Genomic DNA, 16,549 nt, shown 5'->3' with positions numbered 1-16,549 from the left:
ACTGCCTACAAGTGGTTTCTTAACTATGACACTATTATCCATTCTCCTTCTTAAAATCTTGTTTGCCTTGTAGACATGTGTAGGAGAAATCTATGTATGACACAAAAGTGGAGAATTTCTACAGAAATCTCTAGTTACTTTTGCCTGAAATAGCACAGCACGTTAATTAAGAAAAAACAAAACTTGCTCTTAATCACCAGTCAATTCTCATGTCCTTCTCCTATAATTAAGTGGTTAAAAATCAGGAAATGTTGTCCAGGCTCCCTGGGCTCCTGAGTTCAACTGAGACGTGCTGTGTGACCTTGAGCAAGATATTTAATCTCTTTATGCTCCAATTTTCTCATGTGAGAAAGATAGTAACAATAGTCCTAATTCCTAGAATTTTTAAAAAAGTTTATTCACTTTTTGTTTATTTGAAAGGCAGAGTGACAGTGAGTGGTGAGAAAGGGAGAGGGAGGGAGAGAGAGAGGGAGAGAGAGGGAGAGAGAGGGAGAGGGAGAGAGAGAGAGAGAGAGAGAGAGAGAGAGAGAGAGACTTCCTTCCATGGTCTACTCTCCAAATGCCTATTATCTGCAACAGCTGGGGTGGGCCAGGCCAAAGGTGAAATGCCAGGAACTCCATCCAGGTCTCCCACGTGGCTGATAGGCACTCAAGCATCTGAGCCATCATCTGCTGCCTCCCAGGCACTTTAGCAGGAAGCTGGATCAGAAGGGGAAGATGGTACTCTGATATGGGATGTGGGCATCCCAAGCAATTGCTCAACTCACAGTGACACAATGAATGGACCTAGCATTTCTTTGAATGCTGATGACTAGAATAGAGGTGGGTGCTGTGGCACAGTGGGTTAAGCTGCCACTGGTGATGTCAGTATCCAAATGGGCACTGGTTTGAGTCCCAGTTGCCTTCCTTCTGAGCCAGCTCCCTGTTAAATTACCTTGGAGAGCAGTGGGAGATGGCCCGAATACTGAGCAACCGCACTCATGTGGGAGATCAGGCAGAAATCTCTGGTTCCTGGTTTCAGCTTGACCCAGCCCTGACTGTTGTGATCATTTGGGGAGTTAACACGCTGACGGAAGACTCTCTCTCTGTCTCCCTCCAACCCTGGGAACACTGCCTTTCAATAAATAAAATAAATTTTTAAAAAATTTTAAAAATGACTGGCATATTGTAAACATTAAATAAATCTTAGCTATTACTCTTAGCAGCATTTGTGGAAAAAAGTCAAGTCAGTGTTTTCTATAAACAGTAGGCTTTATATTTAAGTTTTGATTACTTGGACTTTAGCAAGATTAGACGGTGATGTGAATGCCATGACAACACAGTATAAGCACAAGTTAATCAGATAAAAATGAGAGGCAACTTCTTAATAAACAAATAGATTTTTCTGTTTCTCTGAACTTACAAATATGCTTGTTAAGCAAAAAATTCTTTAAGCATCATATAAGGACTATGCTCAGCAAATTGGCTTTGATTCCTAGGGCATTACTGTTAAAAGCTAGTAGGAATAACTTTACAAATAAAGAAATTTTTCAGCACTAGACAAGAGTGAGAATACTCAATGGCTTCATTTAATCTGTGAATAGAACCAAATAATTTAGTAAATCCATCTAGGGGCTTTAGGAAGAGTATTGTGATCATCATACAACTAATTTCTTTTTAAAAATGTAAAATAGAAAAACTTATTTTCCCAAATCTGATTTGCATTCAATTTGATAGACCTTAGTTTTAAATATGAAACTTGAGATTTATGAAGATCGTTGTTTCTCAATAATATGGCTAATAAAATAAATAAAATAAAATGGCTCTGCAAAGGTGCATAATGGGAACAAAGACAAAGTTTCCATAGATAGAATTTTATACAAAGATCAGCTTTTGTCCTGACTCTAGATGTACAATGTAATACTTTATCCTTTTTAGTATTTGTTGTTGTTGTTGTTGTTCTAGTACTAGTGGTTGAACTCTGTAATCAACACACAATTATTCTTAGGTGTTTAAATTTTAACTGAAAAGTGATCCCTGTTAAATTTCAGAGTGGGAAAAGAGAGGGAGGAGATGCACAGTTTGGGACATGCACAATCAGTCTTGCCCCAAATGATGGAGTTAGTAATGTACCAGGGGATTCCAATACAATCCCATCAAGGAGGCATGTACCAATGCCATCTCACTAGTCCAAGTGATCAATTTCAGTTCACATTCGATGGCTTGGATAGGTCTAAGAAACAAAGGGATCACACAAACAAGACCAATGTCTGCTAATACTAACTGATAGAATCAAGGAGGGAGAGAAGGATCCAGCATGGGAAGTGGGATACACAGCAGACTCATAGAATGGCAGATGTCCTAGACGACACTCTGGCCTCAGAATCAGCCCTTAAGGTTTTCGGATCTGGCTGAAGAGCCCATGAGAGCATTGTAGGCATGGAAAGCCAAGATACCATGGAAAAGAAAAAAAGAAGAAGACCTAAATGAAAGATCTCTGTGAGTGAGATCCCAGTGGAAAGAACGGGGCCATCAAAGTAGGAGGTACCTTTCTCTGAAGGGAGGAGAGAACTTCCACTTTGACTGTGACCCTATCGGAGTAAGATCAAAGTCAGCGAACCCTAAAGGCTTCCATAGCCCTGGCAACTCATGACTAGAGCCTAGGGAGATTACTGACGCCATGAACAAGAGTGTCAAATTGTTAAGTCAGCAACAGGAGTCACTGTGTACTTACATCCCATGTGGGATCTGTCCTTAATGTGTTGTCTAATGTGCAGTGATGCTATAACTAGAACTGAAACAGTATTTTTACACTTTGTGTTTCTGCGTGGGTACAAACTGATGAGATCTTTACTAATTATATACTGAATCGATCTCCTGTATATAAAGATAATTGGAAATGAAAAAAAAAAACCTGGTGTTAAATTGAAATGGCATAGAAAATTAATTAATTTTTTAAAAAATAATATGTAGGATCTCTGCCTTTAATGTGCTGTACACTCTTATTTAATGCTATAACTAGTACTCCAACAGTATTTTTTTTTTCACTTTGTGTTGCTATATGGGGGCAAACTGTTGAAATTGTTACCTAATTTATACTAAACTGATCTTTTGTATATAAAGAGAATTGAAAATGAATCATGATGTGATTGGAAGGGGAGAGGGAGCGGGAAAGGGGAGGGTTGTGGGTGGGAGGGAAGTTTTGGGAGGGGGAAGCCAGTGTAACCCATGAGCTGTACTTTGGAAATTTATATTCATTAAATAAAAGTTAAAAAAAAAAAACAAAGATAAACAGCTAGAGATATAGCTAAATTAATTTGTGTCCTTACAATAGCTTTAACACATATTAAGCTTGGTGTTCAAATTTCCTAGATTTTTCTCACATGAATTTTTATTCATATTTCCCTAAATTAATTGGCTTAGAGGTATATGCTATGATCTGAAAATCTGTGATCCCTCAAATTCCAATATTGAAATCCTAACCCCACGATGATGAGAGGGAGGGAAGGAGCCTTGGAGAGGTAATTAGGCCATGGAGGTGGAGCTGCAGGAAGGGGATCTGTGCCCCTGTGAAGGAAGGCTTGACTTTCCAGATTCCAGAACTGTGAGAAATAAGTCACTATGGTTTAGAAGCCACTCAGTTTATATTTTGCTAAGACAACCTGAATGGACTAAGGTAATGTCCTTAATACCATCAGAGATGATCATGCTTTCAGGTCTGACTGCTGCTTCAAGATGCTTTTGATACTTACTCTGTTATGAAATCAATAAGCTTGGTCCTACTCAGAATATTTCAAAAAGTTCATGGAAAATGGCATCAAAGGAAAAGCTTATTCTTTTCTTTTCTGCAAAAATCTTTGAAATGTATGCCTAGTTTTTTATAATATGCATTTCCATGAACTTTTTGCAGATTAATCAAAATTAAAGGCATCAAAGACACAAAAATAAGTACTATGTGGCTCCAATCTCTAAACTGCTCAGAGAGAAAATTATGGCTATCTAGACATATCAAGTACACAGTGACAGAGGGTGTAATAGATGTAGGCGTGAAGTAGGACAGTAGGACGAGAAAACGAGTGAGTGGCCAAAGACCCTTGGAGAGCATAGACAAAGAAGCTTCATGATAGAAATGTAGAAAGAAACGAGTTTTGGGAATTGAGTGCATATTTTACTAGATGCACATGGGGCTAAATCACATGCTGCGTATTTTTATTAATTTATTCAACAAATAATTAGGCTCCAAATTAATGGCAGTGGCACGTAGAAGAGAGGTTGGAGATGGATTAGACTCGAGGAGACTAAAAGTGATTGCAATTGTCTAACACACCTTGAATATATTAATAAGCTAAGAGTGAAAGGGGCAGTGAAGAGTGTGAGGCTGAACACAGAGGAAACAGGGCAATAATTGATGGCTCAAGATCTCAGAATGGATTCAAGATCATGGGGGAGGGATTTTATTGTATAGGAGAAGGGACAGCTACCCTTCTAAAACTAGAGGAAAATTAGAGGGCATTGAGATAGAGGTAAGCTTGCATGTGAATGATATTATTTGCTGGTCATCAAGAGTATGTGGCTGGTTTGACAATGAACCCAGAAGGGATTGTGAGCTATCTTGAAGGAAATGCGTGAGGTTGAAGACAAATTTTGTGGTTAGATCAAGAGTGGAGTTGTACAAAGTGTAAGGGTAAAGATTTTTCAGGATTTGCTTCTGCTGGCTAGAGAACAGGTCAAATGATCTCCCAGGATGGAAGTGTCATCAGGAAATATCTTTAAGTAGGGTCAAGGAAAAAGCTCTGTGGCATGCAACTGAAGGCTGCCATTCATGTTGGCATAAACTGATGTGACATTCATTGATTTTAAAGCAGTAATGAATCTAGCCAACTATAATACTGCCCAGTATTCAGCCTTCCTGTCTTTAAACCCTTTGCTAAATCTAAGTCTTTTACTTTCCTATTTAATAAATGTATCAGAATTTTAATTCTGGTGGTCACAATGGTTCTATTTGTGAAATCATGATTCCTATTCTTATAAATCATAATTTCATTGCTCACAAGCTTTCTAGAACTGTAACAACACATAGAAAATGTGATTGTTTCTATATGTGAAAATTTGTAACATGCATATGCCTCCTTTTCATTGAAGTGTACGTATATATTCATATTACAGACAGCATTATCGTTCTGAAAGTTTATTTGAATCAAGTTATATCTTACTTAGAATGACTTTTTATATATGTACAAGGCGTATCTATAAAATAATGAGGCTATATAGTGTAGTATAATTAATTCATTAGTCTCACATTGAGTTTTCAGAGAAAACAGGTTGTAATAGACAAGAAGATCAGACCGTCTTTTAAAGTTTTTTAAATTCAAAGGTTGTGAATTGGAGACAATCAGTCTAGTGCTGAAGCCTTTTTGTCAACAGATGCAAATATATAATTTAAAAATAAATTCATGTTTCCTTATTTTTCTTTCTAGATGTTTCTGATGGCAATAACATGTGCATATGTATCCAAAACGCTGTCTGGAGCTTATATGAATTCCATGCTCACACAGATTGAGAGACAGTTCAACATCCCAACATCTCTTGTTGGATTTATTAATGGGAGCTTTGAGATTGGTAATGAACTACTTTTGCATTATTTCTTTTCACATTTTTTTAATCGACGGTGCTAGTTCGAATTTTATTCTTCTTATTTGATGTTTCAGGCCATCTAATCCAACTGAATTATTTTCCCCAAAACTGGATGATTAGCCTGGTTACCTGAAGAGTGCTGCCTCTCCCACCACTATTTTATTCTAATAGTTTCTGGGTTATCTGGCATGAGTTGCAGGGTATCCAGAGTATTTCTGTGTAAATTCACAATTTGGTAACCCATCAAAAACTAAGTTAGAATATACTGTGGAGATGAAAGACATCTGTTTTCCAAAGGAACAAGTTAATATTTTTCTTTTCCTGTTGTGCCTGGGATGTTAACAATTTTCCCTTCTAAGTGCAGAGGGAAAACGAAACTGCTTTAACATGTGTAAGTTTGTTTTTAAAACAATCTCTAGGGAAGAATAAAGACTACTCTTAGGTTCTGATATTTATGACTGACTGGGAGCACATGAGACCAGAGAGGAAAAATGAGGGAGAGAAGGATTTCTGCTTGGAACAAAGATACACAGAAATATAAATACCACCCTTTTCTAGTTTTGTGATAGCTTCTGCTTCCTTGAAGGTGAACACTGCCTTTAATATATTTGACCAATATCCAATAGAAAAATCAAGGTTAAGGAGAGACAAAACTAAAACAGACAAAACTTGATCTTGTCTACTAGTGTTCGACTCCCTCTCTCTTGCTTTACCACTTGTGTGCTAGATTCCAGCAACAGAGTCAGAACTAACTCCTTATGTAGTTCTTGTGTAGACTTAGCTTACAAGCTTATGGAGGGCACAGATGTGAAATAGTAATTTGACTTGAAGAAATAAGTGTGGTGACAAAGGCATGTGCACAGTCCTGTAGGAACAGAAGAGGGGACACAACCTCACTTTGGGAAGACAGACTCTCGGAGGATGCATGAAATTTTTCCAGGTGAAGGAACAGGGTTAGGCAAGTGTGAAGAAGATCCAAATAGAAGAAGCTGCATAAAGATGAGACAACACAGTGGCTTTTGTGAGAAGTAATATTCAGCCGAACATTACTGGCTGGCTAAGGTTAAGGGGGCAATCGTTAGGTTGTATGTCTGGAGAAATAAGCAGGGATAGAAAATTGGGTGAGCTTGTGTTTGCCAAGGTGTTTACCTCTTATTCTCAGGGAAGGAGGAGTCTCTAAGGATTGGAAGGGGTTATTAATTTTTCTGTATTAAGGACACTTTTAACAATCTGATGTTATATGATCTAGTAATATCAATATATAATAATTATTAATTAAATATTAATAATTAACAATTATTTGTATATTAATAATACTTCTTTATAATAAAAACTATATGGGTACAAAGAAAGCCAATTATATTGAAATAAAATTATCAAAACATTAGAAGAACATAGAAACAGTTGTACTTGTTATTAACACATCAAATAAGATCTAGCCCTCCTTTTCAAGTACATTAGCATCAATAATATTTTTGGATATCTGCAACTTCCATAATGTAATATGCAAAAATCCATAACTTGTATTGATGAGAATCTGTGACAAAACTGTAGGTACCACTGATACTACTGCAGAATGTAGCCTACTTTCAGTATCAACAGCAATACTAATATTTAGTTAACAGTTAGTGAAAAAAATGATGCATTGTTTTTCTCACCCAAGATCAGGGAAGCCCTGAATTCCATGAACCTGTGAACTGCTTGGAGGTTTGTAGACTGTAGGTTAAGAATGGGCCTTGCTTGTGGCTTATTAGCACTAATCAGAAACTTGACACTCAGACTGGGGACAAGAAGGTCTTAGAAGGCTGGTACTACGCACAGGGAGAATTCTCTGGGCTTGAGCTAAGGTCATACTGGTAGGCACAGAGAGAGGAGGGAAACTTAAAGATATTTAGTTGGGAAATTCCAGAGAAATTAGTGATGGAGGGAAAAGGACTTTCCTGGGTTTAAAATTTGCATAATGGAATGCAGAGTGATGCTGAGACAGAGGAACAAAATTGTGGGTTAGCTTGAGCGGTGCCTATACGGATGGTGATGAGTTCTGTTTAGGCAAACTGCTTGCAGCAGTATCATGAGAACTTTGAGTACTGACGTCCATCCAGGTAGTTGTTGTATGAGTCTGAAGCACTGGAGGACTTTCTGAGCTGTAGCTATTCATTAGTGAGTAAGTAGGAGCTTGTTAAAACTAGAGTAGATGAGATTCAGGGAGAGGATATGGGGTGATGTGTACAATGGACCTGGAAGTGCATCAATATTTAAGATGCAAGAAAAGGATCCCGTGAAAGTGTTCGCAGAGGGAATAGTCAGGAAATCAAAGAACAACCAAAGAGAATGGTATTACAGGATCCAGGGCAGCGTAAATTTCCAAAAGAGAGAATGTGGCAATAGGGTCAAAAGTATTAGAAATTATCTGATTAGTTAAGGATGCAGCTGCTCCCTGGGTTCATTATGTGTAAGTAATTGATGATCTTTGCCAGGAAACCTTTAACTGAACAATAGATTTAAAAACTAGAAAGTAGTGGAGATAGCAGTTACTGTAGGGGAGAGTAGAAGGGGAAAATTGAATCTAGGAAAACAGGTGAATGTTCTTGGAGGGCCCAAGAATTATGTTTGGGCTTAGACAATGAAATGGCACCACAACCTCTGAAATGGAAAGAAGACAGCAGGCTAAGGGGGGGAAACTCAAATACGTTGGTGTTTGATTTCCAAAAGTTATTTTTAACTAAGTAGAAAGTATCAACTATTTCTACCACTAATGTGTGGTGATAGGTGCCTTGAATAGAATGATTAAATTGTTGCTGAGGGCAAAAGGAGAAGAAATTTACAGATAAGCAAATAATTTTCAAATAAGCTAAGTACTACTTTGCTTATTTCCTCAGTCATTTTCTTTTTTGTTTCTGTTTTTGTTTTTGACAGGCAGAGTGGATAGTGAGAGAGAGACAGAGAGAAAGGTCTTTCTTTTTGCTGTTGGTTCACCCTCCAATGGCCGCTGCGGCCAGCGCATCATACCGATCCGAAACCAGGAGCCAGGCACTTCTCCTGGTCTCCCATGCAGGTGCAGGGCCCAAGGACCTGAGCCATCCTCCACTGCCTTCCCGGGCCATAGCAGAGAGCTGGCCTGGAAGAAGGGCAACCGGGACTAGAACCCGGTGTGCCGGCGCCGCAACTCAGTCATTTTCACACCAAGCATTCTCCATGGCTTCAACGGATGTCTCTTTTCCCCACCCTTGCTTATGGTGATTATTTTACTGATTGAAAAAGGCCCTTGGAATAATGACTTCATCCTTAAATAAGGAGGGCAAGCTCTTACTTTCTCCTGTTTTCAAATAGATATGAGTCTCAAATCGTGGCATCTTGGAGTTCCTATTTACAACATGCATGACTTTGATGATAGAGATTTTAGAAACTTAGAAATTTTAGAGAGGCCAACATGGCTGATGTAGCAATAGAGCTGGAATACTCTCCATGTAAAATAGTGTACGAGCTGACATGTCTTCTGCACACCAGGTGGATTAGAGAGAAACAAGCTGAAAAATCCTCAAAATGTTCAAAATCACTTAAAAATTCAATTCCTTGAGGAAAAGAACTTTTGAAATTTTTATAATCCTGAAACTCATTATGGAGATTTTTCTTATACGAAGTGGAGCATGTTAAATATTGTTTACTGAATTAAAATACATAGCTTGTAAACAGCCTACTCATATTTATTTCTTTTGACTGTTAATTCCATGCTGTTTAAGGGCTTATCCATCAGAATAGGATTTTCCCAATTAGTTTCTTTTTCTAAAGCTTTGTCCTAAGGCATAGGAATACATTTTTCATTGACTATCTTACTCCTCAAATCCAGACTTCAGTCCAAATTGAAGAAGTGGGAGTCCACTACTTTTTACTAAACTGCATTATATGTTATAAGCAAAGAAGTAGAAATTAAAATAGGTCTCTGTCTTGGTAATTTTGATCAATATCAAGTTATCTTGAATACTGTTATAAAACAGGGGTCTGTCTGAATTTAACTTTGGCTTCTCTTTTTGAACCTCAGAAAACAGTGTTCTGTAGAGCAGGCCTAGAGCAGGACAGAAGACACACTCAGAATGACACCTATTTTTGCATCCCCTTTCCTAAGAATAATCCCTGGTAGAGCCTTTAAAATTTCCCGTAATCATCCTTCAGTTTCTTTCACTGGCTTCTCTTCCTCCGTCTTCATTAGAAGTTGGTGCCCATGGAGAGGTCTGTCTATGTGTCTGTCTACATTGTGAAATGGTCAAGGGATAACCCTTATTCATTTATTGTCATACAACAATTGCTAGACTGTAAATGATCGGGGTGAAGTTGATAACTAAGATTTTCTTTATACTTACTGAAATGAGCACTGTCAATTTTTTTCCCCAGGAAATCTTCTGTTGATTATATTTGTGAGTTATTTTGGAACAAAACTGCATAGACCTATAGTGATTGGAGTCGGATGTGCGGTGATGGGCTTAGGGTGTTTCTTAGAAGCGTTACCTCACTTTCTCATGGACAGGTAAGCATTTCCAGTCTTTGATTTTTTTTTCTTAATTCAGCCTTTGCCTGCCCAGAAATGGGGCCTGGAGTTTCCTCTCCGGGTGTAATGCTTACTAAAAGCACAGAGCACTGGGAGGTGTGACTTCTGTTCCCCGAGTCTGTTTGGTGCCCTTGGCTGCCCCTGCTTGCACTTATGTCATCACATTGGATCAGTTTATGAAACAGGGATTTGGGAGAGCTCTCGCCTGGAACTGGGTCTGATGAAAAGATGCTAAGGGTTTGCCATCCTCAGGACTACTCAGACAGTTTTAATTACAATGAGTTTCTGTTTGATTGTAGGTCATCAAGAGACAGACCAGTCTTAAGATTGATTTCTATTTTAATTTGACCAAATTGATTTATGTACTAAGCAAAAAAAAATATTATATCCAAAGGGTTATATAAAATAGATGTCCCCTGCTCCTTATTCCTGCTTTCCAGAGGCAACTGCTTGCAACTTTTTTCTCTTATTTGCCTCCACATTTCTTAGAACATGTTTATCTCACTAGTTTTTACTCTTTAGTGTTATGTAAGCATACGGTCATGAATCACTCCACAACAGAGACAGCTTCTGAGAAATGCATCACTCAGCAATTTCATTAGTGTCTGAACATCGGAGAATGTTTTAAACAATGCTAGGTGGCATAGCCTACTATACACCTATGCTATGTGGTGTAGCCTATCGCTCCTAGGACAAAAAAATCTGTTCTGCATGGTGCTATACTGCATACTGTAGAGAGTTGTAAGATAATGGTTAAGTATTTGTGCATTTAATCATATTGAAACAGGGGCCAGCATCGTAGTGTGGTGGGTAAAACCAACATCCTGGCATCTGCATCCCATGTGGGTGCCAAGTCATGCTCTGGCTCTGCTAATGGCCTAGAGAGCAGCATGAGGTGGTCCAAGTATGTGGACTCCTGTAACCCACATGGGAAGTTGGGATGAAGCTCCTGGCTCTTGGCTTTGACCTGGCTCCACCCTGGCTGGTGAAGCCACTGGGGAGTGAACCAGCGGATGAAAGATTTCTCTGTCTCTCTATTTCTCCCCTGTAACTCCAATTTTCAAATAAATAAGTCTTTTTTTTTTTTCTTTTTTGACAGGCAGAGTTAGACAGTGAGAGAGAGAGAGAGACAGAGAGAAAGGTCTTCCTTCCGTTGGTTCACCCCCCAAATGGCCGCTATGGCCAGCGCTGCGCCGATCTGAAGCCAGGAGCCAGGCACTTCCTCCTGGTCTCTCATGCTGGTGCAGGGCCCAAGCACCTGGGCCATCCTCCACTGCCTTCCTGGGCCGCAGCAGAGAGCTGGACTGGAAAAAGAGCAACCGGGACAGAACTGGTGTCCCAACAGGGAGTAGAACCCGGGGTGCCGGTGCTGCAGGCGGAGGTTAGCCAAGTGAGCCGCTGAGCTGGCCGTAAATAAGTCTTAAAAAAATATATTCAAACAGACCTGTTTACACCAGCATCACCACATACACACATATAAGTAATACAATGCTTGGCAACAATATGAATTTTTTCAGCTTTTTTAAGATTTAGACTTTTATTTTTAATTAATTGACATAGTAAAATTGTACATCTTTGTGGTATATGGTGTGCCGCTTCAATACATGGATGCAACATGTCAGTTAAGGGTAATTAGCATAGCTATTTCCTCAGACTATTTGTTTTGGGAACATTCAAAATATAAACTAGCAGCTAATTTGAGGTATTTAATTAGTTGTTGTGAACCATAGCTAGCCTGCTGTGCTACAGAACTTCAGAATCTATTTTTCTGGTCAACCTGCACCCCAGTATCCATTAATCATCCCCTCTTCATCTTTCCCTCCTCGGGCTCTGCTAGCCACTATTCTATTCTCATTTGAAATCAACTTTTTAGTTTTCATGACTAAGTGAAGAAATTGCTATTTGTCTTTCTGAGCCTGACTTCATTTCACTTACAAATGGAACCATGACTGGATATAAATCTGTCCTTGACGGAAATGTCAGAATATGGCACCAACGCTATTATATTCCTCCTGTGATAACATATTCACTATTTACACATGTATGACTATGTAAATAGTTTTCACCACTGAAACATGCTGTTCTCTTTCCTCTGTTATATAACTTTATTTTCCCTGGATTTCATAACTACCTCATTTTTCCATGTGACCAGCTTTGTTTGTATCTTTTGCTAATTCACTGTCATATGGTAGCCTAAATGTTCTTTCCACATCCCCATACAGATAAGAGGGTTCCATTTTTGTCCTAGAGATTCCTGTCCTAATATTCTCAATTCTCTGTATTCTAAACAGGGAACTCTTTAGCTCTGTTTGGCAGATGTTTTCCTGACAATTTCTCTTATTATCTTTGGGAATTGGGAATTTGCTTTTATCTTTTTCTTGCACTCTGATATTCCTAGACATCAAATCTTTTTGTTTCTTACTCTCCTTTTTGTAAAGGGAAATCTAATGGCTTTCAAAGAAAGTGTGCAAGCGAAGTATAACATTTAAGAATTTGGGAAGCCATTGTAATCCATAAGCTGTACTTTGGAAATTTATATTCATTAAATAAAAGTTAAAAAAAAAGAATTTGTTTATCTGAATATCTTTTTTATTTTATGCCTATATTTGATTGTTTTTTAGGAGTGAAGTATAAGCTGAAAGTGTTTTTCCTAGGGATTTTGAAGACATTCTTCCATGCTATCTGTCTTCCAGTGTTATTACAGAGAATCCGAGGCCATTCTCATCTCTGTGACATATTTTTCTTCTCTGGGAGCTACTGGGATTTTCTTCTAAGTTTCAGGGCCTGAAATTCATGATGGCTACTTTGGTATAGACCTTTGCCTCCATTGTGTCTTCAATTTGGACTTGCAGTTTTTCATTGATGATACCCCTTCCCCACCCCCTCAGCCTTCTGTGTTCTCTGCTTTCTTCCTGGATGTCTACTACTTGGATACGCAACATGTTAAGCTTATGGTTTTCTCATTTTTTTTCTTGTACTTTCTAACTTCCTGCGTTATCACTTTCTGGGAAGCTTAACATTATCTTCCAATCCTTTAAATATATCTCTATTTTATGCTATCATATTTTTATTTTTCATGTACTTTTTGGTGTTTTCCATGCGTCTTTTTCAGGAATATGTTGCTATACTTTCAAAAATACAGTGGCTCTACCCATCTAAATATTCCTCACAGTTTCTTATCTCTGGCTCTTCCAAGTATGCAGTTTTTGTCTATTTCTATTTTTACTGTGATACAATTTCCTCATATACCTGGTGGCCCTCTGCTATCTATGCATAGTTTACAAAGAATAACAACAAGAAGTTCACTGGAAGTTCTCCATATGTGTTCAGAACTTGGTTAATGGAGGATTTCTTCACAGGGTGACTGTAGGGACTGTTACACAGGATTCTCCAAAGTGGTGCTTGGGAAATAGAAACTTGGCCACAAGCCAGGTAGGGGCGGGAATCTGTCTTTTCTGCAAATCGATTTTTTTTTTTTTTTTGACAGGCAGAGTAGACAGTGAGAGAGAGAGAGACAGAGAGAAAGGTCTTCCTTTTTGCCATTGGTTCACCCTCCAATGGCCGCTGCGGCCGGCACGCTGTGCTGATCTGAAGGCAGGAGCCAGGTGCTTCTCCTGGTCTCCCATGGGGTACAGGGCCCAAGCACTTGGGCCATCCTCCACTGCACTCCCGGGCCATAACAGAGAGCTGGCCTGGAAGAGGGGCAACCGGGACAGAATCCGGCGCCCCAACTGGGACTAGAACCCAGTATGCCAGCGCTGCAAGGCAGAGGATTAGCCTGTTAAGCCACGGCGCCGGCCCGGCCCCTGGAATTTCTAAGCAAGCACAATCAGGGTGAGTTTAGCATTGGTGATTTCTGTTGAGCCACGGCGCCAGCCCGATTTTATTCAATACCCCACATTTTTAGTATGTTTTCCCTATCTTCAACATGCCTGTTCATATTCTCTGGAGTCTGGATATTTTCCGGTGGTATGGTTGAGATCTCTGGGAGTGTAACTATTCTTTACACATACATTATTTATTTATTTATTTATTTATTTTACTTATTTGACAGGGGAGTCTCTCTCTCAGTCTCTGTCTCTCTGTCTCTTTCTCTCTCTCACACACACAGGAAAAGGGGAGAGGGAGGGTGAGAGAGAGAAAGGAGAGAGAGAGAGCGATTGAGAGAGAGAGAGCGCGCGTGCACATGTGAGCTAGAGCACTTCTGTGATTTGCTGGTTCACCCTCCAAATGGCTGCAACAGCTGGGGCTGATCCAAGATGAAGCCAGGGGCCCATAAATCCATCTGGGTTCCCACATGGGTGGCAGTGGCCCAAGCACTTGAATCATTTTCTATTGACTTCTCAAGCAGATGAATAGGGAGATGGATCCACGTAACCCACAGTGCCATGATGCTGGTCCCCCTTATATATACTTCCAACCAAAGTGTTTACGCTTTTCTGATTTTTGGTATCACGTCCACACCCTCATTCATACCTATTGTGGAACTTCAGAGATAGGTGCCATACATTTGGTTGATCTCCTGCAGGCACTGTGACAGTCTTACTCATGTCTTCTGATTTAGTGACATTCACGTATCTGCATTTCCATACTGAACATCTTGTTGAAGTCTCTCTCATTGTCACATCACCCATTTTCTTTCTCCTTGTGGAATTTTACTCTTCCGCTTTTCATTTTAAAATCCATTTACTTCATTTTTGGAATGAATGGACTTGGAATGAGTTATTGAGTTTTAAGTGGATAAATTAAACAATATTTTTATATTCAAAGATATTTTTGAAATGATCAGAAGTTTCTATACCAAGTTTTACTAGTCTCTTAGTTACTATTTTGTTCATGACAATGTCAAGTGACAATCAGATATTATCTACATTTCTTTCCGTCTTCTGTGAATGGTGTTATTTCTTTGAGGCTGTTGTCTCGTGAGGTCATGAATATGAACAGAAGCTTTTGGCCACAGTTCATAGCCGAGCTCTGTGGGCATGACTGGGTGATTGTTCTAAATGAAAAGTATTTTGGCCCTTTTTACTGTGTTCTGTAGCACAGAGATGAGGACTACTGGTGGCATCTAAAGCGTAGCACTTGTTAATGCACATGGAACTCAGGAGAGGCTTCCTTGTGCCAAATAAAACCATGGAAAGCAATCCAGCGTAATTTATAACAAAGGAAGATGTAACAGGATCTACTTTGCTCCATTCTTGCAGCATGTGTCTTTTACTTTCTGAGAAAGGACATGTCTATCTTGTGGTAATTTGCCCAAGTTAAACAGCCACCGTCCATTAACGCTTTTGTTGCTATGAAAAGAGACAGAGTCATTATATTACACTGTTCTGTTGAGGAATTTCCCAAGGCCTCTCATTACAATGGACAAATATTTTGTTTAACTTGGCCGTTCTTGAACACATGGAAGAATTATTGTTTGGATTCTCAGAAATTAGGAGTTAGACCTCTCACAAGCCAACTTCAGAAAATCCAGAGCTGGGGTCCTGTTTTGTTGTTGTTCTTTTCTCTTCAAAGCCTCATCTCCTTAACTATACTTTATCGAGTTTCTTATTTTTCTTTTCTGTTATGGACTTGTCAGCTATTTCTCCTTATACCCAGTAATTATTTCTAGGAACCATCCACCTAAATATTACAGAAGGTTGACTTTAGAGGACCTAAAGAGTAGATTACCTACACGTCAATAACTGGAAGCTACCTGTCAAGGGATTGCACACAGAGTGAGAAGCAAGCTCTGTCTGATGTTATGAATGGGTGAGGATTAGAATGGCGATGATGAAAAGACATCTTTTTTTGCCTTTGGATCTGATGGCTGAAGTGAGACACAGGTTAACAATCTGTACAATAGCTCCATCGTCCTCCTGAGCTCCTTAACTTAAATATGTTTCCCCATTGTTCATACAGATATGAATATGAGTCTACAGTCTCAATTTCAGGCAACTTGTCCTCAAACAGTTTCCTGTGTATGGAAAATGGAACCCAGATTGTAGGACCAACGCATGATCCATCAGGTTGTCTACTTCATTTTATTTTTTCCCATTCAGTGAACTTGTAACTGGACACTTTCTCCTGAGGGGCTCTGAATGAGATACTGGGTTTGAACAAGTAAGGTCAGTGAACAAGAGCTATTTTCTCTCCTCTGGGATTTCAGAGAGTTTTATTCCTATTATATTTCAATCTTATTTATTAAGATCTCATCTATTTTGTAAAGTGGCTAATTTAAAAATGAGTCAGCCATCCATCCAAGGGCTACTGTAGAGTTAATCTCCCTGAGAATAATGTCTTAGAAGAATAGGTTTATGCTTGTGATTTGGTCTACGTGATTATATAAGCAGGAAATAGAGAAAAGTTCTAAAGATTTGTGCTATATCTCTGAACACCTATAAGAGGAAA

At 39.0% G+C, this 16,549-nt stretch overlaps 1 protein-coding gene across 4 annotated transcripts in view; it reads left to right on the top strand.

Moving 5' to 3' along the window:
* SLCO1A2 (solute carrier organic anion transporter family member 1A2) overlaps positions 1 to 16,549 on the top strand; it is a 56,959-nt gene that overhangs the window by 9,711 nt on the left and 30,699 nt on the right. For all 4 annotated transcript variants that reach the window (XM_062195518.1, XM_062195519.1, XM_062195520.1 and 1 more), the window contains 3 exons: positions 5,457 to 5,598; positions 10,003 to 10,135; positions 16,061 to 16,167. In XM_062195518.1, coding sequence (XP_062051502.1) covers positions 5,457 to 5,598; positions 10,003 to 10,135; positions 16,061 to 16,167 — 382 coding nt within the window. The remainder of the gene's footprint in view (positions 1 to 5,456; positions 5,599 to 10,002; positions 10,136 to 16,060; positions 16,168 to 16,549) is intronic.

The sequence above is a fragment of the Lepus europaeus genome, chromosome 6, assembly GCF_033115175.1.
Source record: "Lepus europaeus isolate LE1 chromosome 6, mLepTim1.pri, whole genome shotgun sequence".
In the NCBI taxonomy this organism is placed as follows: Eukaryota; Metazoa; Chordata; class Mammalia; order Lagomorpha; family Leporidae; genus Lepus; species Lepus europaeus.
This window is presented reverse-complemented; position numbering and strand designations above follow the sequence as displayed.